General features: G+C 36.7%; 1 protein-coding gene across 1 annotated transcript; it reads right to left on the bottom strand.

Moving 5' to 3' along the window:
* Positions 1–27,599, bottom strand: ZNF565 (zinc finger protein 565). The gene is made up of 5 exons (XM_006905940.3): positions 27,172–27,599; positions 20,621–20,694; positions 17,895–18,021; positions 17,113–17,208; positions 1–5,291 (listed from the first exon to the last, which is right to left on the bottom strand). Exons 2-5 carry the CDS (start codon positions 20,627–20,629, stop codon positions 4,024–4,026), a joined length of 1,500 nt encoding a protein of 499 aa, XP_006906002.1. The 5' UTR covers positions 20,630–20,694; positions 27,172–27,599; the 3' UTR covers positions 1–4,023.
* Between the last annotated feature and the right edge of the window lie 5 nt (positions 27,600–27,604).

Raw genomic sequence — 27,604 nt, 5'->3', positions numbered from 1 at the left:
TTCAATTGACAAATATTTATTGAGCACCTACTATGTTTTAGGCATGATGCTAAAAACAATACCAACGATAAACAAATATGTAAAAAAAGAAACAAATATGTAAAAATATGGTCACCTTTAATCATAATCAAAGGAATGCAAGTTAAAACAAAAGTGAATTTTCCATTTTCATCCACCAAATGGTTTGTGTTAAAAATAAATGTTTTCTCCAGGGTTAGATGAACGTGGTCCTTTGGGATCTCTTCTACTGTGGGTAGATGCATAGATCCATAATCTTCCTGAAGGCACTGGAACAATGTGTATAAAACAGCTTAAAATGAACATAATTCTAAGAAGTAGTCAACCAGGAGAATGAAGCACTCCAAGCAGTTCAATGTGGTTTCCAAATTTTGGGAAGAGTATCAAAATACCAAAAAAAAAGAAAAAAAGAAAAAAAGTAGACTCCCGGAAATGGCTACTTCAAGGTGGGAGGCAGGAAATGAAGATGATGAGCCTGGAACATCTTGTTGCATCAGATACAAGTGAGTGATTAAAGATTACTGAGGTCATATCAAAAGGATACAGGAGCCAACTGCTAGAGGCATCCACACATCAAACATGAAACAATTTGAACATCAATGACGTACAACTTAAATGGATTTAAACATATTAAATATCTTGACAATTCCTATCCCCTAACTCATTGGTGACCATGGCAAAATACTAGGGAACCAAATCATTATTTTGAAAAACAATAAAGAAAGAAAGAAGCATTTATCCTGCCTTTCCTTACTGTAACATGGGTAACCAAATAGTAGAAGGGACATTTTTCTTCACAAAAATACTCTAGCTAATAAAGATGCCATATCATTTTGCAGTCCCTAATGAATAAATGTATTGATTGAACATCAGCTGCTGCCAAATCATAAAGGGATACCTAAATATTATGTCTCTTAATATTAACTACCTATAAGTGGTCTTATCAAAAAAATTGAATCTCAATCTGATTAATCTTCTAGATACTACCAATTTATAGGAAATACCAAAGATATTAAACTATACCTTCGGGCTGCAGCCAACAAAAAGCAGGATCTGGGAATTCTACAAGACAAACAACCTCATTTCTTCAAAAAATAAATTGCAAGGAAAAAAGGATGAGGGGGAATGCACAGATTGAGACTTAAGAGACATAACAATCAACTGTAATTTGTGGACATTATTTGGATCCCAATAATTTTTTTTAAATTGACATTTATGAATTAGAAATTAAAACACTATCAGATATGTAATGGCATTAAGGCAATATTGTCAATTTTTTTAATTGAGACTGAAAATCTTTTCTAAAGTTGTTTTGTACTTTAGAGATACTAAGATATTTATCGATCAAATAATATATGTGAGACTTACTTCAAAAATAATATGTAGGTCTGGGGAGTTAGTGGAATTACAGATAAAACAAGACTGGCTATGAGCTGATAATTATTGAAGCTGGTGATGGGGCACTGAAGTACATTATAATATGCTGTGTATTTTTATATATGTTCAGATTTGTCATAACAGAAGTTTAAAAAGTATGTACATTTTGATATAGCATTTCCACTTTGAGAGATTTGTCTTAAAGATATATCACACATAAAATAGTTTATGTGCAAGGACATTATAGGATTGTTTGAAAGACCTAAAAATAATGAAAAAAAAAATGAAATTGATAAGGCCAAAAACTATGAAACACGATGGAATACTATGCAGCTGTTAAAAAGAACAAGACAGCTATATATGTATTGATACGGTCCAATGTTCAAGGTGTATGGATAAGCAAAAATAGCAATGCATAGAGATTTGCTACCATCCGTGTAAAAAATTTTTTATAGAGAGTATGTTATGTATATATCTACCCTTACACAAACATAAAAATCAGGAAGTATGTACAAGAAATTAATAGAAGTGATTGCTATGTAACAGGTAACGAGGTGGAAACAGGGCAGAGATAGTGTGAAGACTTATGTCTATATGCCAAATTGTAACTTTAAAATCTTTATCCTGCGCATGTGTTTTAACTATTCAAAGTGACAATTTTTAATGTCATAGCTTTGAACTCCTTCAACTGTACATCCTAATCATTAAACCATTTAAAGAAAAATGAGGTACAAAACACTGCTTTCTAATCCTTTGTAGGCAGTGGCACATGCAGAAAATGCAGGTGTTTTTACAAAACATTCAGGATGTCTGAGAAGATGGGTGACATGTGAGGCACAATGGGCTCTCTATCCGATACTGCCTGGTGACTCCAAGGGCTGAGGGGATCCATTTCTTGAGATTTCTCAGATTCTTTCATAAGCCTTGATCCAGATGTCACTGAGGTTGGATCAAGGCTCTTTTCCCTGTCATTGTCATCTCCTAGAGTTACAATATCAAAATTCTAAAAACATAATCCAGAACAAGTGAAATTCCAGACATTCCATTTAAAATTAGCTTCTTAATTTCAATAGATTGAATTAGCAGGAATTTTACTTATATTTATCTTCACAAAATATAATCATCTACAATTTATTTTTTGGGAGCTATCCTTGTTGATTTTTAATCAAAATTTTGTTTAGCCTTTAAAATGAACTGTCAGCTTCTCTTAGGGATTATCTGTTTCTTGAAGTTTCTATAGGAAAACTTTCTTTGAAGGGACAGAGCTTTAATTACTTTTTATTTATAAATCACTGATTTATTCAGGTATTCTACACCTTCTTGAACCAATTTTGTGATTTTTGTAAAAATTCATTCTCTCTAGATTTCAAATATATTAGAATAAAGTTACGCGTAGGAGCTACTTTAAAAAAAATCTATCCCTTTCATTAATGGTAAATGTGTCTTCTCTAGATCAGACTTGTCAATCATCTATCTTACACTGTTAAATAAACAACCTCCAGATTAAGTCTATTGTTTTCTACTTTATTTTTTCTTCTATTTTTAATAATCATTCTTAGTGTTGACTTGGGTTTATGCGGCAAATTTTTCCTAACTTTTAGAGTTGACCATTCATTCAATGTGCTTGGTATATGATTTGCATCGACTAGGTGCTGGAGATCTACGTTTGGAAGAACAAAGCTCCTACCTTCAATCCTTGGCTTCTGACAGTATAGCTTTGGCTACCCCGAACTGGTTTTGATACGCAGAACTCACTGTCATTCATTTCTAGTTCGTAGTTTTAGATTTGATTTCTCTTGAAGGTAAACTTAGTGGTTTTAGAGTTTTAGGTGGCAGATTTCTTTTGCCTACTGTTATTTTTTTTCAGTTAAAAGATGGGGACAATGCTTTATTGACTTCGCTCCTATGAATGGGTAGCTATAGGTTCCCAGGACTAATCCTGAATTTCTAACCTTGTGAATGAAGTACTTCTCATAATTATATTTTATTACTGTTTTTTTCAGAATGAATTATTATCTAATGAGCAGTTCTAAAGGCTGATACTTGATACATTCACAAGGCTCTCCTCTCATATGAACTCAACATTAATACTGTTAACTAATGATAACTAATATTTATTCAGTATAGCTTTATGTAAAATATGACAGTCTTCACAAAAACTGTATTAGGTAGGTATAATTATTACTGCTTAAAAATAAGTAAACTGAGGAACAGAGAGGTTGCATAATTTGCCCATCGCTATATAGTCAGTAACTGGTGAAAATGAAAATAATGTTAAGTAAGGTATATGCCATGGCAAAAGGCATACTCACAAAATATTTTAACAGGGTTATTTTCTATTAAGAATTCTCAGAATTTTAATACATATTGAATAGTAACAGAACACTTTTTACATTCATATTCGTATTTTTTCACCATAAGTTCTCTGATGCATAGTAAACAGTGAGTGTGAGGCAAAAAGAATTCCCACATTTATTACATTTTCTTCTGGTAAGAGTTGTCTGATGTTCCATAATGGAAGCGACACATGAAGGTTTTCTGACATTAATTATACTACATCAGGCATTATCTGAGTCAGGTGTGAAGTCCACATAAAGGCTTTCCTACATCTCTAACACTCAAGGCTGTCTAACCAGTATGGATTCTGTAGTGTTCAATGAGCTGTGAGCCAAGGATAAAAGCCTGCCCACATTCTCTACATTCATAAGGTTTGATCCCAGGATGAATTCTCTGATGTTCAGTAAGTTGTGAACTACGAATAAAGGCCATTCCACATTCCCTACATTGATAGGGTTTCTCACAAGTATGAATTCGCTGATGATGAGTCAGTTGTGAAACACGAATAAAGGCTTTCCCACATTCCTTGCATTCGTAGGGTTTGTCACCTGTATGAATTCTTTGATGTTGAATAAGGTATGAACTACGACTAAAGGCCTTTCCGCAGTCCTTACATTCATAGGGTCTGTCACCAGTATGAACTCTCTGATGTCGAGTAAGCTGTGCATGCTGTCTAAACGCCTTTCCACATTCCTTACATTCATAGGGTTTCTCCCCAGAATGAATTCGTTGATGTCGTGTAACTTCTGAGCTATGAATAAAGCCCTTTCCACATTCCTTACATTCATATGGTTTCTCACCAGTATGAATTCTCTGATGTACAGTTAGTTGTGAATGCTGCCTAAAGGCTTTCCCACATTCTTTACACTGATAGGGTCTAGCACCTGTATGAATTCTCCGATGAACAGTAAGTTGTGAGCCACGAATAAAAGCCTTTCCACAATCTTTACATACATAGGGTTTCTCACCCGTGTGAGTTCTTTGATGCAGAATCAGTTGTGAATGCTGTCTAAAGGTCTTTCCACATTGTTTACATTCATAAGGTTTGACACCAGTATGAAGTCTCTGATGTAGAGTAAGTTCTGAAGTACGACCAAAGGCCTTCCCACATTCCTTACAGTCATAAGGTTTCTCACCTGTATGAATTCTCTGATGTTGAACAAGGTGTGAGGCACGACTAAAAGCCTTCCCACATTCTTTACATTCAAAGGGTTTTTCACCAGTATGAGTTTTCTGATGTTGAATAAGGTGTGAGCCACGGCTAAAGGCTTTCCCACATTCATTACATTCAATCAGTTTCTTGCCAGTCTCATTGCTCTGATGTAGAGTGAGGGATGTATGATGCTCGAAAGTGGGTAAGTTTTCATATGTGATTTTCACTTGCTTGAAATAGCACTCCTGATTTACTTGTCTTTCAAACTGGGCTCTGTATTCCCAGTCTTCTGTAAAACTGGAGCCCTCAAAACTACAGCATTTCAGGCTTTCCATTAGCTCCCAACTGAATGATTCTACTTCAAAGATATCTTTTTGTGGTAATTTCTCACACCTGCACTCCAAGTCTGAAAAACATTAAAAAAAGTAAATACAGGCTGTTCTCTTGAGCGATAAAAAAAAATTCTACAGTAGACTAGAAAGACAAAATGAAAATAATAACCATATAAGGTGAATGGCTTATCTAAGTGTCAGATATTGCTGGGCAATGTCTAAAAAGCACATGAAATCACAAATATGAGAGCTTATATGGTGCCTGAAGGGCAAGAAAATATATCAAGCCACGGGTTCCAGGAAACCTGTTAACAATGCAAATGACAGGAACCATTGCAGACAAAATTGAAACCTACGGAGGTAATGCCAACGAATGTGTGTGCATGCACTTGTGTATACGTACATATCTATATATTTTTAAAGTTATATGTATTTTAAATGAAATAAGATTCATGTCATATAAAATCTGCCATTTAACCATTTTAAACAATTCAGTAGTTTGCAATAAATTCCCCGTATCATGGAACCATAGCCACTATCTAGCTCTAAAACATTCTCGTCACCTCAAACAGAAATCCTGTGCTCTTTGAACAGTCACTCCCCATTTCTCTGGCCCCTGAAAATCACTAATGGCAGGGAACCACTAATTTTGTCTCTATGAATGCCTATTCTGGGAATTTCATATAAATAAGGCATCTATATTTTTAACACTTTCTACCATATGATGCTGATGCCAATCAAAATGAAAATCTCTATTTAAACTTTTTCACAGTCTTCCCACTGCACTTAGAATAAACTCTAAACACACTGCCATGGTTCACAGGCTCTTGGAAAAGCAGGCCCCTGACTGTCTTCACTGTCACGTTGTCTCAACCAAGGCAGGGCATCTTCATATTGGGCACTCTCCCCTCTCCTTTCTACGTACCAACTGCAGGCCTCTTTTGAACATCTAGAACAAATCTAGGTCTTTCCCATCTTAGCCCTCTCATTAGGTTTTTCCAATTATCAAGAATCTTGTCCTGAGCTCTTGGTATGGATGCTTTTCTCATCCTTCAGGTCTCAGATAAAAACTTTCAAAAAAGTTTTCAGTCAGATAACTGATTCTCTCTCCCACATCTTATAACTCTTTTATCAATTGTAATTAGATTTTCATTTACTTATTATCTGTTGATCTGTTTGTTTTCTTGCTCCCAAATCCCCTCAAAGGCAGAAACAGCATCTTTTTCATTAGCCACTGTCACCAAAACCTGGCCTATAATTGGCTTTTAATAACAGATCGTTCGATGAATATCAGATTCTAGAGCTAGACCAATGGAACACAAATAGAAAGGCCAGAAATAGACTGTATTTTATATGGAAATTAAATTTATTATAAAGGTGATATCTCTAAGGGATAGTTTTTGTAATAATGTTGAGGTAATTGAATAGTCATTTGGAAAAAGCTAAAAGTGGATCCATACGTTATGTTGCCGTATACCAGAATAAACTCCAAATAGAGTTTTAATGTTAAAATAGAAACCATAAAAATACCTGAAGGAAACACAGTGCTGTTACCTTAAAAATAAGAAAGGCTTTTGAAGTGAGAGGCAATAAAATGTTTGAGATTAATAAGAATAGCTATTTGGGAATCATTAATTTAGGCAAAAGCCCAAATAATGCTTTAATTTAGCTGAAATAAATGCTTTGTTGCCTCTCATTTCAAAAGGCCTACTTATTATTTTTTAAAATTTATTTAAATTAGTTTCAAGTATACAGTAACATTGGTTAGACATCTATATAGTTTATAAAACGATCCCCCCAATTGCTCCCTCCCTCCCTGGCCCTCTACCTAGCCATCACATTCCCTGTCGTGCTCCCCATCCACGTGACCAACTGTCAACTACTAATTTGTACTTCTTTAACCCTTCATCCCATTCACCCAGTCCCCTAATCCCCCTCCCCTCTGTCCGTCACCGAATTGTCCACTATATTTGTGAGTCCGTTTTTGATTAGTTTGCTCTTTTTGTTCCTTAGATTCCATATATAAGTGAAATCATATAGTGTTTATCTTTCTCTGTCTGACTTATTTCACTCAGCATAATAACCTCTAGGTCTATTCATGTCATTACAAATGGTAGGATTTCATTTTTTTTAGTGGCTGAGTAATATTCCATTATAAATATGATCTATTTATTTTTTGTTAACATATCTGGTGTAGTCAAACAGGATCTTAAGTGGCCTCACCTTCATGGGCCAGCATCCCCTAGAACTGGCTATGGTAACTACGGAGCCACTTTTGTGGTCACACTGTTTAACTGGCTTAAAAAATTAAACACTTACATACATTAAAAAATATAAGAAAAACTAACCTAAATGCTTTTTAGTATCACCTGATCTAAAAAATATTTAACATTAAAACTGATTTAAGTTAGTTGGTTTAATTAAAACAGACATGTCTTTAAAAATTATTAACACTTAATATAAAAATTAATGTTTTCAATAAAAATGATATAAAGATATGTTTTTATTAAAAAATAACAATAATTTTCTCCTGGTTAGTTCAAAATTTTACATTATGTATTAAGCTAGTGAAAATTGTTTATACAGATATTCTTAAAAATTAAGCTTTAATATCAATGTTGTAATTACGTAAAGCTAAAACTTAATCTTACTTCTGTGCTAAAAAAAAACAAAAATTTCCTGTAGTATTGGTATGCTTAATAAGATTATAAAAAGACCCACAGACTTTGTTTCATTTAAATGATTTCCTGTGACCTTGGACTTAAAGAGAATTTTATGAATTTGACCTCAAAGGCAAGGGAAGTAAAAGCAAAAATAAATGAATGGGAGTACATTCTTCTGCTCAGCAGAAGAAACCGTCAACGAGATAAAGAGACAACCATCTCAATAGGAAAATATATTTGCAAGGAATGCCTCTGATAAAGGTCTAATATCCAAAATATACAAAGAACTCAGTCAACTCAATAACAACAAAAAAACAAATGATCCAATCAAAAAATGGGCTGAAGACCTAAACAGAAACTTCTCCCTAGAGGACATACAAATATATGAAAAGATGTTCAACATTGCTAGCTATTAGGGAAATATAAATCAAAACCACAATGAGATATCATCTCACATCTGTTAGAATGGTTATAATCAACAGGACAAGTAATAACAAATGTTGGCGAGGATGCGGAGAAAAAGGAACCCTCATATACTGCTAGTGGGACTGCAAATTGGTATAGCCACTATGGAAAACAGTATGGAGGTTCCTCAAAAAACTACTCCTAGGATTAGTAAAGCGAGAGAAAATATAAGATTTTACACAGTAATAAGAATAAATGAAATCTTTCACTGTTCGAATTTAAGTGAATAGATGGACTAGTCAGCTACTTCTCTGAAATCCATCACCAAATCCAAAATTTCATGACCAATGAGGTCAAAAGTCCTTCCATGAATATTTTGAATTCAATGGGAAACGTATAATAGAATAATGAAAAGAGAAAAAAGATCATTTACACATGATATCAAATATATGTGGGATATAAACCTAAAAGCAACAAATGAACAGGACAAAGAGACTTATAGACATGGACAATGGACTAGTGGTTACCAGAGGGTAGGGAGTGGGAGAGGAAGGGAGAGGTAGGTGGGGTAAAGGGGATCAAATATATGGTATCTGAAGGAAACTGGACTTTGGGTGGTAATTACACAATATATAGATGTCAAATTATAATGTACACCTGAAACTTATATAATTGTATTAACCAATGATACCCCGATAAATGTAATATAAATAAATGATCTTCTGTGCTCTTTATCATCAGATCTTTAATTGTTCCAGTACACCGAGCCTTCTTAATATAAAAAAACTAAAATTTTACTAACTACGTAACCTTCTATATTTGTCATTTTGATTAAATAAATAACAGTATTGTTTCGCAATGACCTATGATTTTATTTGACCAAATATTTTTAAACTTTTGATATGTTTAACAAAGCTTCCTAAGATTCAAACATTAAAGTCTTTTTCTTGACCTTTGAGATTTAAAAACACTTTGGAGTACTTCTAGAAGATTCCTAAAACATTTTAAAGATTTATTCTTTCTCTCGTAAAAGAAAAAAAATCAAACCAATCAAGCCTATCTAGTAGGTTAAATTACATGGGAAGTGTTGTCAAATAACGCCAAAAAAATTAGTCTTTTTCTGTCTCTTAAAGTTGAAGCTCTTATCATGTCTTTAAAACATAAATACTCGGGAACTAACCAAAACATTGCTCACAGAGACTGAAAACAATGGCCTTTTTAAAGTATAGACTACTGCTTACATTCCTTTATAAAACTGATTTGTAAAAAAGCTTTGGTTATTTACAAAACTAAAAAATAATAAAGATAAAACAACTGTGTATAAAAAATAAAATGTATGTTTTCAGTAGAGAAAGCCATGAAACAGAGAGATGTACTTCTGTTGAAGAAAAAAATATTTTTTAGATTAAAAAAACATATGAAGTTCATTTTTTTAGTAAAAAAAGCAATTCTGTCCTAGAGTAAAATGATTGTTTCTAAATTTAAAAAAAGATAAAACAAAAACTAAAAAATATATGCATGTTACAAAAGGTGTATATATTTACAAAAGATACATGGAAGATAGATCTTAACAAATTTTTATATATGGTTAAGCTAATTAAGATTAGAATAGCTAAGTCAATTATATTATCTATATGTACATATATATGTAAACTCTCTCCAAACCATTAGCCATGGCCATTTTTAAGTTTTTTTGTCATTTACAGACAATTACTGTTTTACTCTGATGTTTTTACAAAAATGTTTCTACAAAGATGTTTCATCTTCAGGGAAATTCATAGAAGACGCGAAACTCTCTAAAATGCAAAACTTTCAGGTACTCCTAACTGATAACGTGACCAAATTTAAAGATGCTGACATTTGGATTCATGTTCCCCAGTTTAAAGAAAGCTCTTACACCTAAACAGATTGCTCAAACAGAGAATTAAAAATTTTAAATTAGAAAAAACAAAAGAAAGAACATCTGTCATGAACAACTAACCCAAGATTCTGGACCAGGCCTGTATAATCTGGACCAGGTCTGTACACCTTCCTTTTTTTTCCTTTTTCTCTTTTTTCCTCACTTTAGTCCCTTCCTATCTCACAAAAAGTATTCAGGCCAAACACTCACTGTAATAGTTATTGTTTCCTTTTCCCTCTTAATTTCTGTCTGAAAAGATAATATTAGACATCATCTTTAAATGTACTTTACAAGTGATAGCCAAGGATGTTTAATGCTTGGTGATGTCAGCCCTAACTGAAGGTACCAGATTTAAAAGAATACTTTTTCCCCCAGGCAGATATTACAATGACTGTCACGGCAATAGCCAATCAAAAATATCTTTAAATTCCCTTACTTGTGTTAAATTAAGCAATAGAACTGCTCTTAACCATATCCTTGCTAAGCAAGGTGAGGTTTGTTCTGTTATTAATACCTCTGGTTGTACTTAGATAAAACACCTCTAGTAAGATAGAGATAAAACTAGATAAAATCCAGAAACAAGTCAAATGATTAAATACAGTATCTACTAATACCTCATAGTTCTTTGATAGCTTCAACTAACTGCCCTAAAGTATTGCCTTCTGGTTCAGATTTATTCTTCAAATTGAACTAAACATTTTGTTTATTATAAAAATCTTTGCTGATAGAAATCTTAGTCTTGCATAGCTCAGTGTTATAAAGACACCACTCTGATTATGGTAGTTCAATATGTTGAGATGATAATAAGGCTTATGAGACTTAAAACCTCAAAAAACTACAGGTGTTTGCCCTTAAAAAAATAGGAAAGCTTTCCTCTGTTCTTGCACTCCTGTCACTCAAATGTGGCCTGAGGCTCCTATGAAAAAAAAAATCTATTTTCCTTTCCCTCCTACACAGGACATGACCTACCAAGAATGAGCCTTCCTGGCAACGAGGAATGGACAATGGCACGACATACCCAAAATGAGCCACCTGACAATGGAGGACCAACAATAACTGATCGATGCTGCTTTCTGATGACTGATCAGAGATGCTTTCAAGGAAAGATCTTGATAAAAGGGGGAAATATAAATAATAATGTAAATGGAGCCACTTTAAAAAGCCAGAGCTGCCATGCCAGAGGAACTGCCTTGCATGTCTTATGCCTCAAATCTTTGGAATGTTAAAAGAGGACAAAATAATCTTTGGACTGGGCATAAACAACCTGTGCCTTGCAAAAGAACTGTCTACAAAGATAACAACTACAAAGATAACAAGAAAGCAGTTGTTATGACTACTTTCAAAAGGATCCCTAAAACATTTGTTCTTTCTCTTTTTCTTATAAAAGAAAAAAAAGATTAAACCAAGCCTATGGACTGAAAATTAAAAACACTGTTTAGAATTAATGTCACTAAGTCATGTTATCTGCACCAACAGAAATGCCTTGGTTCTACTGATGTAATTGTCATAAATATCCAATTGCCTTTGTCTCCTAATCAGGACATTATTTGGGTTTCTGCCTGAATTATGATTCCCAAGGAGCTATTCTTATGGATCTCAATAAATGCCTGTTGCCTCTCACTTTGAAAGGCCTTTATTTTTAGGTTAACAGTAGGTTACTTTATAATCTAAGTATAGGGAAATGTTCTAACAATGAAACAATGACAAAATCCAAAAGCAAGAAAAGATTGATAAATTCCACTAAACAATGGTGAAAAACAAAACCAAAAAACTTACACATGGACAAAAAACACCAAAAGCAAAATCAAAAAAAGACAAATGAGAGAGAAAATATTTGAAACTTGTATTACAGTTAACAGGATGATCTTCATGAATTATTAAAAGCTCTTAAAAATAGAAATATCCTCAAAAAGGTAAACATACAGTTACCATCTGATTCTCGGAACATACCCCAAAGAAGTGAAAACAGGGACTGAGATACTATACACCAATATTCACAGCAGCATTATTCACAATAGCCAAAGAGGTTGAAAGATCCCAAGTGTCCATCAAGAGACTGACTGGATAAACAAAATTTGATCTGTCATACAATGGAATGTTATTCGGTCTTAAAAAGGAATGAAACTGTGATAAATGGTAAAACATGAACCTTAAAAACGTTATATTAAGTGAAATAAGTCAAATGCAAAAGGCTACATATTTATGATGCCACTTCTATGAGGTATCTAGGATAGGCAAATTCATAGAGACAGAAAGTAGAACGGAGTTACGAGGGGCTAGAAGGAGGGGAAATGGAGAGTTATTATTTAATGAGTATGAATTATATAGTTAAAAATGGTCAAACTGGTAAATTTTATGTAACGTTTATCACAACTTAAAAAATCTAATTAAAAAAGTGGTTTTTTTTCCACCCCAGAACTACAAGGAATCATACATACCCACCAAATATTCTGTGAAAGATAATACTTGTTACGGACTAAACAGCAATGGACTTACTGGCAATAAATATAGAATTTCAGTGGAGTCATAGTATACACACTGAATTTATGCATATTCAATGATCTGTGTTCAAAAAACACATACAGAGGGTAGGACCCCTCCCCCTGAAAAGATGTCCATGTCTGAATTCCTGGAACCTGTGAATTTATTATGTTACACAGCAAGGGTAAATTAAGTTGGAGATGAAATTAAGGTTGCTATTTAGCAGACCATGAGATGGGGAGATCCTGGATAATCTGAGTGGGCCCAATGTAATCACAAAGGTCCTTATAAATGAAAGAGAGAAGTGTCAGAGAGAGAGAGATATCTGAAGATACTATGCTGCCGGCTTTGAAGATGGAAGGGGGCTATGACCCAAGGAATGCAAGACGCCTCTAGAGGCTGGAAAAGTCAAGAAAATTAGAGCCTTCAGAAAGGAATGCAGCCCTGCAGACACCTTGATTTTACCCCAGTGAGATGCATTTTGGATTTCTAATTTCCAGAACTATATGAATAAATGTGTGTTTTAAGCCACCAACTTTGTGGTAATTTGTTACAGACACCACAGGAAACGAATAGAAAAAGAAACAACTGAGTAATTCATCAATGAATCACACCTGCTCAATCTTATCCTTGGCATCCACTCTCCTAAGGAAATGTAGGCTAGAGCCAAAGCAAAGAGAAGCCAGAAATTGGGTTCTTGGTTTCTGAGCTTTGTAGTACAGATGTCTTGGTGATTTAAGGTCGGCAAGTATAATTTTGATTATATATACTTTTCTCCTTAAAAATGAACTTTCAATTATGTCTCTAAATCAGGCATTGACAAGCATTTTCTTTTCTTTAGGACCAGATGGCAAATATTTAGACTTTGTGGTCCAAGAGGCCAAAATGAGGATATTATATAGGCACTTATATAACAAAAGATAAAACAAATTACCAAATAGTTATCAATGGAATTCGAACAATTGATATTATACTTAAATGATTATTATTATTTTTGTAATGCAGGTGTATGAATGAGAATAGTAGGATTCTTTTCTGGGGAGGTAACATTTCACTTAATTTGAGTTCAAGGTTAGTGTTCTCCAGCACCAGAATTAATGGCATATGTTTATCTGTTAGTGTGGCTCTGTAATGAGATTTTATGCATTTCATCTTGAAAATGTTTCATATAGGTAGTACTGCCAAATACTGATATCAATCCATGAGCATTATGATTTTAATTGTGTATATGCATCCCTTAGAAGGCATTTACAGAATTCAATAGGTTTACGGACCACAGTGTACAGATGACTGATTTATATCATACTGTTAGTGAAGAATAACACATACTATAAATTTGTGAAATATTACAAATACAACAATAGTATGAAACTAAAATTCCATATCATTAAAACAAAACAGAGTGAGGTGAAGATAGGAGTGAATCTAGGTAGGGGTCAAAAAGTTTTTCTGTAAGAGACCAGAAATGTTTTAGGCTTTGTGGTCCATATAAGCTTTCTGTCACATATATATATATATTGAAACCCTTTCAAAATGTAAAAACAGTTCTTGGCTTGTGAATGGTACAAAACACTGGCCATGGGCTGGATCTGACCCATGAATTGTAGTATGCCAACCCCTGGCCTAGAGTATAGGGAAGTAAAAGATGGTAAAGGACTTACTGTGTTCAGGAAAAAAATTCAAAGATACTATTTCATACCATTCTCCAATAAAAGAAACTAGGGAACCTTTGAGGAATGGCTAATTTCAGGGGTGAGGCAGGAAAAATGTTAAGATACATAACATGCTGTGGTACCAGAAAATAAAAAAGTACTAAATGAAAGCATACTGAGAGAGCACAGGAGCCAACCTGAAGGAGTTCCCAATGGTCAAAGCTTGAACAATTGAGCAATAAACTAACAATGACAGTATTGGGCTATAACCCAGACTACAATATCCATGATCCCATATTGATAGAAACAAATCACTGAATAAATAAATGAATGGGAGAGGGAGTAGGGGCAGCTCTTCCTTACTGAAGAATACCAATTAGTAAATGGAGTTTTAATGAGGGACATAGAAAATTTGCACTAGGCAATACTATTGTTACAGACAAGATCCCCCCAAGGATGTTAAAATCAGTAGGCAAAATGTATAGTCAAAGTATCTCCCCCCAAGATAATTACCAATTACAGATGGAAAAATAGTAACTTTACAAGAGAAAAACATGAGATACCCTACTTCAACTAAGTGATCAAGGTTAACAACACCATTAATAAGCCATCTTAACATCAAGTAACCCCTGATATAGTGCACAGAAGTTGATCATATCACAGAGACACACATAACATCAGTTCTGTTGTATTCCTGCCAAAGATGCATGAGAAAATATCACACACACACAAGGTGAGAGACATTCTCCAAAACAGTACTCATCGAAAGTATTAAGGCCATGAAAGACTGAAGAATTGTCACTGATTGGAGGACGCTAAAGAGACACAATAACTAAATGAAATGTGGGATCCGAGACTGGATCCTGGGACAGAAAGATATTAGAGAAAAACCTGATAAAATTCTATTAACATCTGTAGTTAACAGTATTACATAAAGTTAATTTCCTGGTTTTGGTAACTGTACTATGGTTAAGTAAAATGTTTCCATTACTGGAAGCTGAGTGAAGGGTATATGGGAATTCTCTGTAATAATTTTGCAAGTTTTCTATAAGCCTGAAATGATTTCAAAATAGAAAAAATTTAAAAAAAACTTTATGACAAAAAAAAAAATTCTATTTCATTCTGGAGGTAGGTAGATAAGTTTAAGCATAGTTTTAAAAGTCAAATTAAAGACTATTCTATTACAAACAGGAAGTACAATTTCAAAATCACTTGAGGGTAGAACGAGTGGTAATAAAATGTGAGCAAAACAGGAATAGCTGGAAATAAGAATGAGGAACAGAGAATATAAAATAAAATGGCAGGAATAAGGACACATTATCACAATAAATAATGAACTGAATTCCCTTATTAAAGTCAAAGAATCTCAGAATGATTCAAAAAGAAAACTATAACAGAATCCTGATTACCAAGGACACACTTAAAATAAAGTGGCAATAATTTAAAAAAAAGATAAGCAAAGACGTCAATTTTTAAGTCAACAAAAAGAGGGTATTTGATATTATTATCAGAAAAAATAAAATTTAAGGTTAAAAACACTAAGTGGAAAAATAAAGGATGGACTGTACAGATAAAACTACAAATTGCAATGAGGATCTATATTTCGTCTTCGCAAAACTATAAAATGTAGTAGCAAAACATATAATACATCTCTCAGAATTTGATAGCAGTTACAGAGAAAGTTAAAAGACATGCAGATTCTAAATTATGTAATCAAAAAGTTTGTAGTTAAATAAAGAGGCGAGTGCCTTATCCAAAGAATACTAGTTTTAAATATATGTGGAGCATTTTCCAAAGCTGGAACAATCTGACTTATTGACAATATTGGAAGAGAAAAGGCAGTGGATTGATTTCTTCTTTGGGATGAGATAAAATTCCTGCCAAAATAGAATTCCATACTCAGTAAAACTATCCTATGAGAAAGAATGAAGAATATGGAATGAAGACATTTTCATGTGGTCAAAAACTAAGAGAATTTGTCAGCAGTTTTACACAAAAAGAAATTTCAAGGGTATTCTTCAGACAGAGAAAAAATGATCTCAGATGAAAATAAATAATAACAATAGCAGATTAGTCAGAAGTTGGGCAGCTGACAAGCATAAAAAGGTTCTGACATTATCTAGCAAGTGCCAGTTAATAATACTTGCTAACATTTATTTAGTGGTCACTATTGCCTGACATTGTTCTGGGCATTTTCACATTATTACTAATGCATACAAAAGCCACAATAACTACATGAGGCAGGCACTATTTTTATCTCATTTGCAGGAGAAAACTGAAGCACAGACAATTTAAATAATTTACCTAAACTCACAGATCTAGTAAGCAGCCAGAAACTGAACTCAGGCAGTCTGACTCTAGTCTGTCCTCAGCCACCACACATCCTTATCTCTCACAAGTTAAGAGAATGAATGAAATTACTGAATTAGGTAGAGTGAGAAGCTGTTTTTTAAGGAATGCAGAGACTTTCAGAAAAAAAAAAAGGATACAAAGTACAGGTAAAAAGGCTGCCACTAGGGAAGATGGGGGCACATTCCTTTTTGAAATAGGAAGAAAATATGATAGAAGAACGAACAGAGAGGACTTAATGGGGGTAAGGGCAAGGTTCCCTTGGGACCTGCTGCTGACAAGGTCTTTGTTCTTCATGTCTTCACATCTTGGGCTTTTCTTCCTGTTTTTGGTAGAGCTCTGAGGGGACTTTCCAGATAAAAACTTGAGTTATTGTTATCAGTTGATTCACCCACTGGGCTATTTATTCCCAATGACCTCCCTCGTTGGATCAACCCTTGCTCACCTGAGCCCCATGGTCCTGTTATGTCATTTGCAATCATCCAGGGTTCTTTCCCTTGTTCCAATAAGGAGATGACATCAGGCTTAGAAATGGAGAGTCCTGTTTATAGGAAAAGAAATAGGGAATGATTATGCTGTTCCAAAATTCAAACTTTGTCTCTTGGTCACCAAGGAAGAGATACAATTACATTAAGGAAGATAGGAAGGTTGTCCAAAGGATGGGAAGATGGAGGTGCCAATGGAACTACACATTTACATTTCCGCAAAGCACAAAACAGAGCTTGGGAACAGAGTAGAAATTCAGACAAAAACTTTTAAGTCCCCCTAGATATTCACCATGAAGAAACCAGAAATTCCAGAAGGCTAGTCCCGAATTATTTGGAGTAAATAACAATAGTAGCTATTGTCCATCTGTCCTCTCTTTCCTCCCTAATCTACTCCTTGCTGTTCCTGGTCCTCCTCTGTGCCCGGACCGCTTAACCACAAGGACTGTATTATACTGGCCCTACCGTTTTTCACTGGGTTTAGCAGATGGAAAGCATCAGCAGGCAGGAGGAGACAGAGTTCAGGGTTTCTTATCCCTCACTCTCCTTTGACCCAGGAGTTCTGGAAGGAGCTATAGTTGCTGCCAGCCAGGCCCTTCTCCATGACTCTAGCTCTCACAATCTTCCACTGGCAGTGTTTCCTCCCTTTACCCCTTCTGGCTGGAGGTGGTAACAGCCTCCCACGGTTTTGTTCCTGGGAGCCTTGTTGCCCATCTGGCCCTGTATTATGCAATATCCTTACCTAGTGAGACCAAGTTACCAAAGTTCTCCAAAGTCACATCCTTGTACAAGTCCCTCTGGGTAGGTTCCAGGCACTTCCATTCTTCCTGAGAGAACTCTACGGCCACATCCCTGAATGTCACCAATCCCTGAAATGATAAACCCACGAATTACTAGTAAATAAAAGGACTTTTTAATTTTTTTCATTTATTATAAAAACAGTATAATGACCCCCATGAATCCATCACTCTGCTTCAACAATTAACAAGACTTTGCAAATCTTGTTTCATCTCTTTCCTTTTATTTTCTACCCCTGGTGTATTCTGTGGCATATCTCACATACTGAACAAAATAGTATGTCACCCACAAATGCTTTAGTATCTAACAAATCAGAATGTTTTTAAAGTATAACTAGAATGTCATTATCACATTAGTAACATTAACAATAATGCTCCTAGTAACTAGATCAAGTTTCAAATTGCCCCAATTTTCTCAATAGTGATTTTTTACAGTTGGATTTATTCAAATCAGGATTCAAACAAGATACACACATTATGTTTGTTTGATAGGTTTCCTAAAGTCTCTCAAATCTCTAACAGTCCTCACAGACCCTTTGAAAATTTTCTTGCTATTTATTTATTAAAGAAACATTTGAATCAGTAGAATTTCCTACATTTTGGATTTGTCCAATTGCATCTTCATACTGTAGTTAAACATGTCATTCTACTTCCATATTTTCTTTGAAAAGGGAGTTAGATCTGGAGTCCTGATTGACATATTTTTGGCGGGGGGAGGCATAAATATATCAGAGATGGTACTGTGTACTTCCTGTACTATCCCATGAGGAAGCACATAATGACTGATTGTCCCATTTATAATGAGGTTAAAATTGATTAGTAAGTACATTTTTAACAACCTAATCCATCTAGGAAAATGTTTTTAAGATGGAAATGAAGGGTGTTGTAGGAAGGAGGTGATAAAGCAAGCAAGCTAGGGCTGAACACCTATGTTATAAAGGAAGTATAAGAACCAAATCTATATGACTAGAGGCCTTCAGGCTTTTCTGTGGCTACAGATAAGAAAGACCTTCATACAGCAGGACTCTTCTATTTTCCACAAGGTCTAGGAATGAGCAAAATCTAGTTAAGTGGGTTCTTATAAATAAATGAAATAGCATATACAAAACACACAGCAAACATGGGCCTAGCAAGTAATAGTCTTCCTTTTTACCATTCTTTCCCTTGAGATAATAAAGAATCCAAAAAGTTGTATAAATCTCTTACCTTAAAATAAAGAATTTACACAAGTTTTAAATCTATCCTGAAGACTCAGGGCATAATTAGTTTGTGGTAAAACCTAGGTTATACCTTCCCCTTCAGGATGTACTTGGGATTATGCAGAGGGTGGTTTAGCTGACACAATGTTGGGGGACGTTGGGCTGAGGGGTGGGCTTGCGCTACTGATATTAGTGCTGGCATCAGGAATGTTAAGTGTCCTGAATTATCTGGGCTATGTATCCATGATGGTCTCAGAAAAAAGAACTATACTGCTGAAAATGACAACAGTGTCCCCACTGCTCCTGTTTGTTACATACATGAGCATATTTTTTGTTATGCTAAATTTTATAATAAACACAGGAATTTTTATTTGCTGCATAATACTGCGCATTATGTCCTATAAGATATAATCTTTCTATTATTTTGGGGCATTTAGCTTAAACAAGATTTGTAAAATCTTCACAGTTTATTATAAACTTGATAATATCTATTATCCTTCATTGTCCATTTTTTCTTGTTGGTGAAATAAGAAAGCTGATGGAGGGTGTACCTCAGTCAAATAAATGTGCCCACAATCAACACATATTGTTCAACTTCAAAATGGACCATTTTATAGTTACTCGTCTCTCATAAATTCCCTTGCAAGACTAAAGAACTTTTTAATTTAAAAAAATTTTTCAATTACAGTTGACATTCAGTATTATTGTATATTAGTTTCAGGTGTACAGCACAGTGGTTAGACATTCATATAATTCACAAAGATTCTCCTGACTGGTCTAGTACCCATCTGGCACTATATTCCCTATGCTGTACTTTACACCCCCATGACTAATTTGTAACTACTCATTTGTACTTCTTAATCCCATTTCCTTTTTTGCCCAGAACCTCAACCCTCCTTCCATCTGGCAATCATCAGTTTGCTCTCTGTATCGATGAGTTTCAATTGTTTGTTCATTTATTTTGTTCTTTAGATTCCACATATAAGTGAGAGCATACGGTATTTGTCTTTCTCTGTCTGACTTATTTCTCTTAGCATAATACCCACTAGGTCTATCTATGTTGTGGCATCAAAGAACTTTTGATAGTGTGAAATGTTTTAAGATTTTTCAAAAGGAGGAGGGGTGACAAAAAATAAAATTAAAAAAAAAAACCATCTAGGTTAATGGAAAAGATCCAAGTTATCTTTGGCCTCATTCAACTATGGTTCTGATAAGGGAGGCTCTCAAGAGAATATATTTTTGTTTCACTGGTACTCTGGTAAAAGCCCTATGTACATATGTGAACACTGTTGAAGAGAGGGCCACTAAGGGACGTGGAGCACCATCACTCATTCCCTGGAATGGAGGAACTGGGACCAGGTTACTGAATGGGGCTCAGTGAAACTGAGAAGTTTCAGGATAAGAACACAAACGTTCATATCATGTGAGGGAAGACAGGTGTTATTTCAAGGAGAGAGAAAATTTCAACTTACCTGGGCCATGGCTTTTAGAACTACCTGACCTGCTCAGATTTCTCTAGGTTCTTCTCTTGGACAAATACAGAGTCCTGAAAAAGCAGAGTAGAGGGGGAAGAGACAAATTTCTCATAAACTGAGCTTGCCTCACACTCCTATATAAATGAGCTGAAAACGATTGTCCTTCCAATGTCCACGTTTTGCTTCCCTTGCCCTCCCCTTGTCCCACCACACAACACTAATTCTAAGAACTACAGAGTTAACAAAGCCTAGCCCCTTCTTAAATCCCAGGGAAAACAAAAGATGGATTCAAGGTAGATGTGCTCTAGCAGAGACACAGAATCCATGACCTCAGCAAAAGAAGTTCGGCCCGGACAGTCCCTTATCTTGCTGCTAATCTATATCCTAGATGGGGCTTAGATAGCTCCCACCTGTTCCAAAGAGATCTTCCTTTGCAGCTGCAGCAAGAAAGATCATAACTCAGATGCATCCACTTTATCCTCTAAGGATGAGGACAGTGCTTACAGGCTAGGAGCACAGGATACCTGGCAGGCCAAACCTTTTGAAAAAGACATTCTTAAAACAAAGTCTTCCAGTTTCTCTGGGCTCAACAAGCATAAACTTCTGGGTAGCTCCCTGGCTCTACTTTCTCCTTCTAAGTACAAAAGGAGGCCATACCACCTATATCAGAGGCTTTGTCAAAGCCTCCAGCCCCAGCTAAACTCACCAGACAGGAGCAAGAAAACCACAGTAACACAAGAATCTTACAAGCATACCTGCACATTCAGAATAGTGACCTGAGTGGGAACTCAATTTGCAGCAGCCTCTTCGCCCAGCACTACTTTTCCATTTAAACCCTCCCTCTTGCTTTCCTGCAGAACATTGCTTCCTCACTGGCTGCCAGTTGCTGAGGCTAGAGTTCTGTGGAGAATAGCCTGTACCTCAAGAGAAAGAGGGGTTTTAAGGAGGGTAGTAAGGCTGGTTTTAATTAGAGGTGCAAGAAGCTTTCCATGTGGGGGTGTTAGAAGGAAGACTAATTTAATCAATGGAGTGGTGTCAAGGAAAATTTCCTAAAATTATAGAACATGACTTGGGGCCTAAAAATCAGAGAATTTCAATTGACAGAAAAAGGGACAGAAGAGCATTCTGAGCAGAGTGAAGCGCAGTGGTAAACCAGTGGACCAAAAATATATGGTGTGTTTGCAGAAAATCATTTGAAATGACTTTTAGTTTCAGGAAAGGCCTAGACCAGTGCAGTCCAACAAACTTTCTATGATAATACAAGTCTGTCCTGTCAATAATGTAGCCATTAGGGAGTTCCGGTCAGAATGGTGAAGTAGGTAAACACTATGCATGCCTCCTCTCAAGACCACATCAAAATTACAACTACAGAACAACCATCATTGAGAATCACCTGAGTCTAGCTGAATGGAAGTCCTCCAACTAAGGCTATACAGAAAAAGCCACACTAAATGGTAGGAGGGGTGGAGATGGGGAATAGGCTGGTACTACACTTGTGTGTGGTGGTTAAAAATCAAGAGAGCTATCTTGGTTGCAGAGGTACCCCCTGAGGAGCAAGGGGTCCCAGCCCCACACTAGGTTCTCCATTCTGGGGTTCTAGTACTGGAAAGAGAAATCTCTATAACTTCTGGCTATGAAAACCAGTGAAGATTATGGCTATGTAAGACGGAGGGAGTGAATGGAGTCCCAGGCGATCTCCTTAAAGGGCCTGCGCAGGGACTTACTTGCTGATGGAGTCTTCTCACTCTGGACTCGAACGCTGGGGCAGCTGCTTGAAAGCTGCCAGAGACAAACAGGGAGGAACTGAATTGTCTGGCTTCAAGGTAAGGGCTGGAGGGGCAGCGTTCTCCCAAACATAAGTGCTGGCAGAAGCCACCGTTCCTTTGTTGAGCCCTCCCCTCACCCAGCATGCAGAAGCAGGCAGCTGCCATATCTGAGTCTCATCAACCCTGCTAGCACTGTTCGCCCCACCCTGGTGATTCCTTGAGACCCTGCCCCACCCAACTTGTGAGCACACCACTTACAGTGACTTTTCCATACAAATGGCTTGTCTTGGCTCATGCAGCAGACTTTCCTAAAATTTCTCAAAGATTCGCAAACCCCCAATAAGAATCATCTGGCCTTGGTGTGACACGTACCTCTTGCTAAGCAGCCCCAAGCCTAGTACTAGAAGCCGCCAGGCTTAATTGGTGATTTAACTTCTCCCAGGCACCTCCAAGCCCAACATAAGTAGCAACCATCTGCAAATCATTTTGTAGCTCATACCAAGTGGCCCCAGGCAAGGCATAGGCATCAGCTGAACTTGGCCTGCCACAGAGCCCCTCTCAAGACGCTCCAGAACCAACACACCTGGTGGTCAGTTTCAGACAACACCAGAGCATCACCTAATCACCTCCATAAAAGACACACCCGAAGGGTTGACTCAGCAGGCACCAGAGCCCTGCTAAAGCAAATCCTGCTCTTTGCACAATAGCTCCTCTACTGTAGTCACTGGCCAGTCCTCACAACCAATCACCTTGAGGGCGAATCCTTCCCACTGATTTGCAAACAGCAACCAAGGCAGAACGATAACAGGAAGGCACACACAACCCACACAAGAAACACACTTGGAACAACACCAGCTCAGGTGACCAAGGAGAATTCAACACTGGGTCCCACAGGACACCTACATAAGGCCACTCTACTAAGATGAAGAGACACAGCAGCTCTACCTAATACATAGAAACAAACATAGAGAGGCAGCCAAAATGGGGAGATGAAGAAACATGCCCCAAATGAAAGAACAAAGTTCCAGAAAAAGAACTAAACAAAATGGAGACAAGCAATCTACCTGATGCAGAGTTCAAAACACTGGTTATAGTGATGCTCAATGATCTCTTGAAAACTTCAACAGGAGGTAGTAAACATAAAAATGGAGGTAGAAAATATAAAAAAGAACCAGTTGGAAATGAAAAATGCAATAGCTGAAATAAAAAATACATTAGAGGGAATCAATAGTACATGAGATGAAGCAGAGAACTGAATTAGTAATTTGGAAGATAAGGTAGCAAAAAATACCAATCAGAACAGCAACAAAAGAATCCAAAAAAATGTGGACATTTTAAGGGGCCTCTGGTACATCAAGTGTACCAACATTTGCATCAGAAGGGTACCAGAAGGAGAAGAGAGAGGGCAAAGAATTCAAAACCTATTTGAAGAAATAAACATGGAAAACTATCCTAACCTGGGGAAGGAAGTAGACATACAAGTCCAGGGAGGACAGAGAGTCTCCAACAAGATGAATCCCATGAGGCTCATACCAAGACACATCATAATTAAAATGTCAAAGGTTAGACAAAGAGAGAATCTTAAAAGCAGCATAAGAAAAAGTTACCCGTGAGGAAGCTCCCATAAGACTGTCAGTTGATTTCTTAACAGAAACTTTACAGGCCAGAAGGGATTGGCACAAAATATTCAAAGTGATGAAAAGCAAGGACCTACAACCAAGATTACTCTACCCAGCGTGGCTATCATCTAGAATGAAAGGACAGATAAAGAACTTCCCAAACAAGAAAAAGCTAAAGGAGTTTATCACCACCAAACAAGTATTATAAGAAATGTTAAAGAGACTTCTTTACAAGGTAGGAAAAATAAAAATAAAAAATACGAATAATAAAATGGCAGTAACTACATATTTAGCCACAATTTGTTTCAATGTAAGTGGATTAAATGTTCCAATCTAAAGACAGGGTGGCTGAATGGATAAGAAAACAAAACCCTTACATATGCTGCCTATAAGAAACTCACTTCAGACTGAAAGACACACACAGACTGAAAGTAAAGGGATGGAAAAAGATAGTTCATGAAATTGGAAATGGAAAAAAAAAAAAAGCTGAGGTAGCCATATTTATATCAGACAAAATAGACTTTTGAACAAAGGCTATAACAAGAGACAAAGAAGGACCCAGTAATCCCACTTCTGGGTATTTACCCTAAGAAACCCAAAATATTACTTTGAAGAGACATGTGCATCCATATGTTCACGGCAGCATTATCTACAATAGTCAAGATTTGGAGACAACCTGGGTGTCTATGAATAGACAAGTGGATAAAGAAGAGGTGGTACGTAGATACAATGCAATATTACTCAGCCGTAAAAAAAAGAATGAAATCTTGCCATCAGCAACAATGTGGATGGACCTGAAGAATATTGTGCTGGGTGGACTAAGTCAGAGAAAGACAAATATCTTATGATTAACACTTATATGTGGAATCTAGAGAAGAGAATAAATGAACAAACAAAACAGAAACAATCTCATAGATCAGAGAGTATTTTGATGGTTGCCTGATCAGGGCAGGGTTGGGGGTATGAGTGAAGGAAGGGAGGGGATAAGAGTTACAAATCGATAGTTACAAAATAGTCATGGGGATGTACAGTATAGCATGGGGAATATAGTCAGTAGAATTGTAATAAGTATGTATAGTGTCAAATGGATACTGGATTTATCGGGGTGATCAATGTGTAAGTTACATAAATGTCTAATCACTGTGTTGTATATAAACTATTATAATATTGTATGTCAACTATAATTGAAAAAAATAAAAATATAAAAAAATTAGTAGGTAGAAGTAGAATGAGAAACAAGGTATACAGACAAGTGTTTCTCCATAAGACACATTAATTATAATGGAAAAGTAGTGGAACACTACTGTAACCAAGTGATTAAAGTTAACACCACTAATAAGAAGACAAGTTGACTTCCTGGATCTCTTGATATGATGTACTGAGAACACATCACTTTTGCGGTATTCTTGCCTCAAATCCATTATCTGAATTTAATCATGGGGATGCATCAGACAACCTCAAATCAAGAAACATTCTACATTGCAGAATTTACGAAATAAATGGCCGGTCCCCTTCAAAAGTGTCAAGGTCATGAAAGACAAAGAAAGACTGACAATCTGTGCCAGATCAGGAAGACTGAGGAGGCTCCCTAACTGCAACATATGATAGTGGATTAGATCCTTGCCCAGAAAAAGGACACTAAGGGACCAATATTGATAAAATTTGAATAAGATTTGTAGACTAGTTATTAATAGTGTATCAATGTTAATATGCTGGTTTTGATCATGTACTACAATTAAGATGTTAACAAATAGAGAAGTTGAATTAAGAGTATATAAGAATTCTATTTTTGCAACAGTTTTATGTCTAAATCTAATTCAAAATGAAAAGTTAAAAAAAATTTTAAATGAACATGAGATGTACAGAGAGCAGGGAAGATATGGGCTTTTCAGTTCACCTCTAAGACACCCAGTAATTTACTCTATTGGTACATACTGAAGACCAGGTCAGGTTGGTGGGGAGGGTGGAGAGTGGTGATGGTCTCTGTTAGGCAAGAAGTTTCAGAAGGAAAGAAAAGCACTACTTAGAAAATAATAGTTTTATGGAAAGAACCTGATGCACCTTGAACTTGACTTGTGGATGTTCAATAGTGATTATTTCCTTCTCTCAATCTCTCCAGTGGAGAAAATTCAAGAAAAAGAAATTATGAGGGACCAAGACATTTTTGAATGGTCATCTCCCAACTTGTCCACACAGAAGAGGGAGGTCAGAGAAGACTGGACATTATGCCCAATCCCAGTGTTACAGATTAAGGCTGAGGTTATCACTGCCTCCGGCTCCTTCCCAGGTTCTGACAGTGATTGGAGCACTGGAGTCACAGGCACCTCACACTCACACACTTGGTGCTGCACAAATGGTCAGTGTCACACAAACACAACCACACATCAACTCTTGAGACACAGGACACAACCACACAATCACAGACACCTCCACGCCCTTATACGTAATCATAATCTCATACCTAAGATAGAGTCAGACAATCTCAACACTGTGACACACAAAGTGGCTCCTTTAGTCACAGACTCCCTACATCAACACCCACAAATGTCCCACACAGTCACAATCACATACCCACTTAACGGAGACACACAATCACTGGCACTCTACTCCAGCCCACTCAATGTCAACTATTCATAACTGAGCATTTACTCTGGAGACACAGACTGTCACACTCACACAAGCAAAGCCATCCCACACCTGCACACCCCAAAAAACACAACAGGAGTACACAGTGTCACTACAGTCATAGACACATGACAATTGCACATGGTACCACATATGGCTATAACATCATGCAACCCAAAACCATACATCACACAGATATCCGCACCCATCACACATTTACAACTACTTTGGCACCACCCAAAACAAGGAGTATGGTCACACATACACAACAGGGACACAAGCACTATTACCCCCACGGTCACGAGGACCCCACACTACAACACAGTATCACACATCGTTACACAAACACAACTAGACATACACCCTGGAGACAGGCGATCACAACCGCACACACTCAAGCACCCAATCACACCTGGTCACACCACAAAGCCACAAGGACTCATTCAGAACTTGGACCTTCAGCACGCTACCGCTTGCACGAACAGACCCGAAGCTCTAGACACGCCCCGTCCCCGCCCCGGACTCCCAGACCCCTCACCTTCTGCCTCCCCTTGGTCGCGTCCGGGTCCCAGCGGAGCTAACGATCTCGCCAGGACGTCGAGACGTAAGGTTGGGCCGCTGTGAACTCTGGGAAACGTAGTCCATAACCTGACCAGCCAGACAAAATGGCATCTTCGTACTTCAAAGTCTGAACTTGGCACATTTGACACTGCCCGGGAGGCTTCAAAGAGGGAATCTCCGCCACAAACCTCCCACCAGGCTTGAGCTAATTTTCCTCTAAGGTTGGACTGCTCACCTGGAGAGGCCCATAATCACAGGAAGAGGCAGCTAAGTTCCCGTAGGCGAGACAGAGTGTCGACCGACAAAGCCTTAAGGGAAATGTAGTCCCAGGCCGGAAAAGCGGTGCTGCTGTTGATTGAAGGCAATCAGATACCAGCCTGGGCTTGGCCATGGTGACGGTGCGTGCTGCG

Source organism: Pteropus alecto, unplaced genomic scaffold (assembly GCF_000325575.1).
Source record: "Pteropus alecto unplaced genomic scaffold, ASM32557v1 scaffold281, whole genome shotgun sequence".
Taxonomy (NCBI): domain Eukaryota; kingdom Metazoa; phylum Chordata; class Mammalia; order Chiroptera; family Pteropodidae; genus Pteropus; species Pteropus alecto.
Note: the sequence above shows the minus strand (reverse complement) of the source record. Positions and strands in the feature narration are given on the sequence as shown.

Excerpts from the sequence above, each read along its gene's own strand:
- ZNF565 (XM_006905940.3), bottom strand. Across the intron at positions 17,209-17,894 it reads TGGTAACTTGGTCTCACTAG|GACTCTCCATTTCTAAGCCT; the intron begins GTAAGGATATTG and ends TCCTATAAACAG. Across the intron at positions 5,292-17,112 it reads AACAGGACCATGGGGCTCAG|ACTTGGAGTGCAGGTGTGAG; the intron begins GTGAGCAAGGGT and ends AATGTTTTTCAG.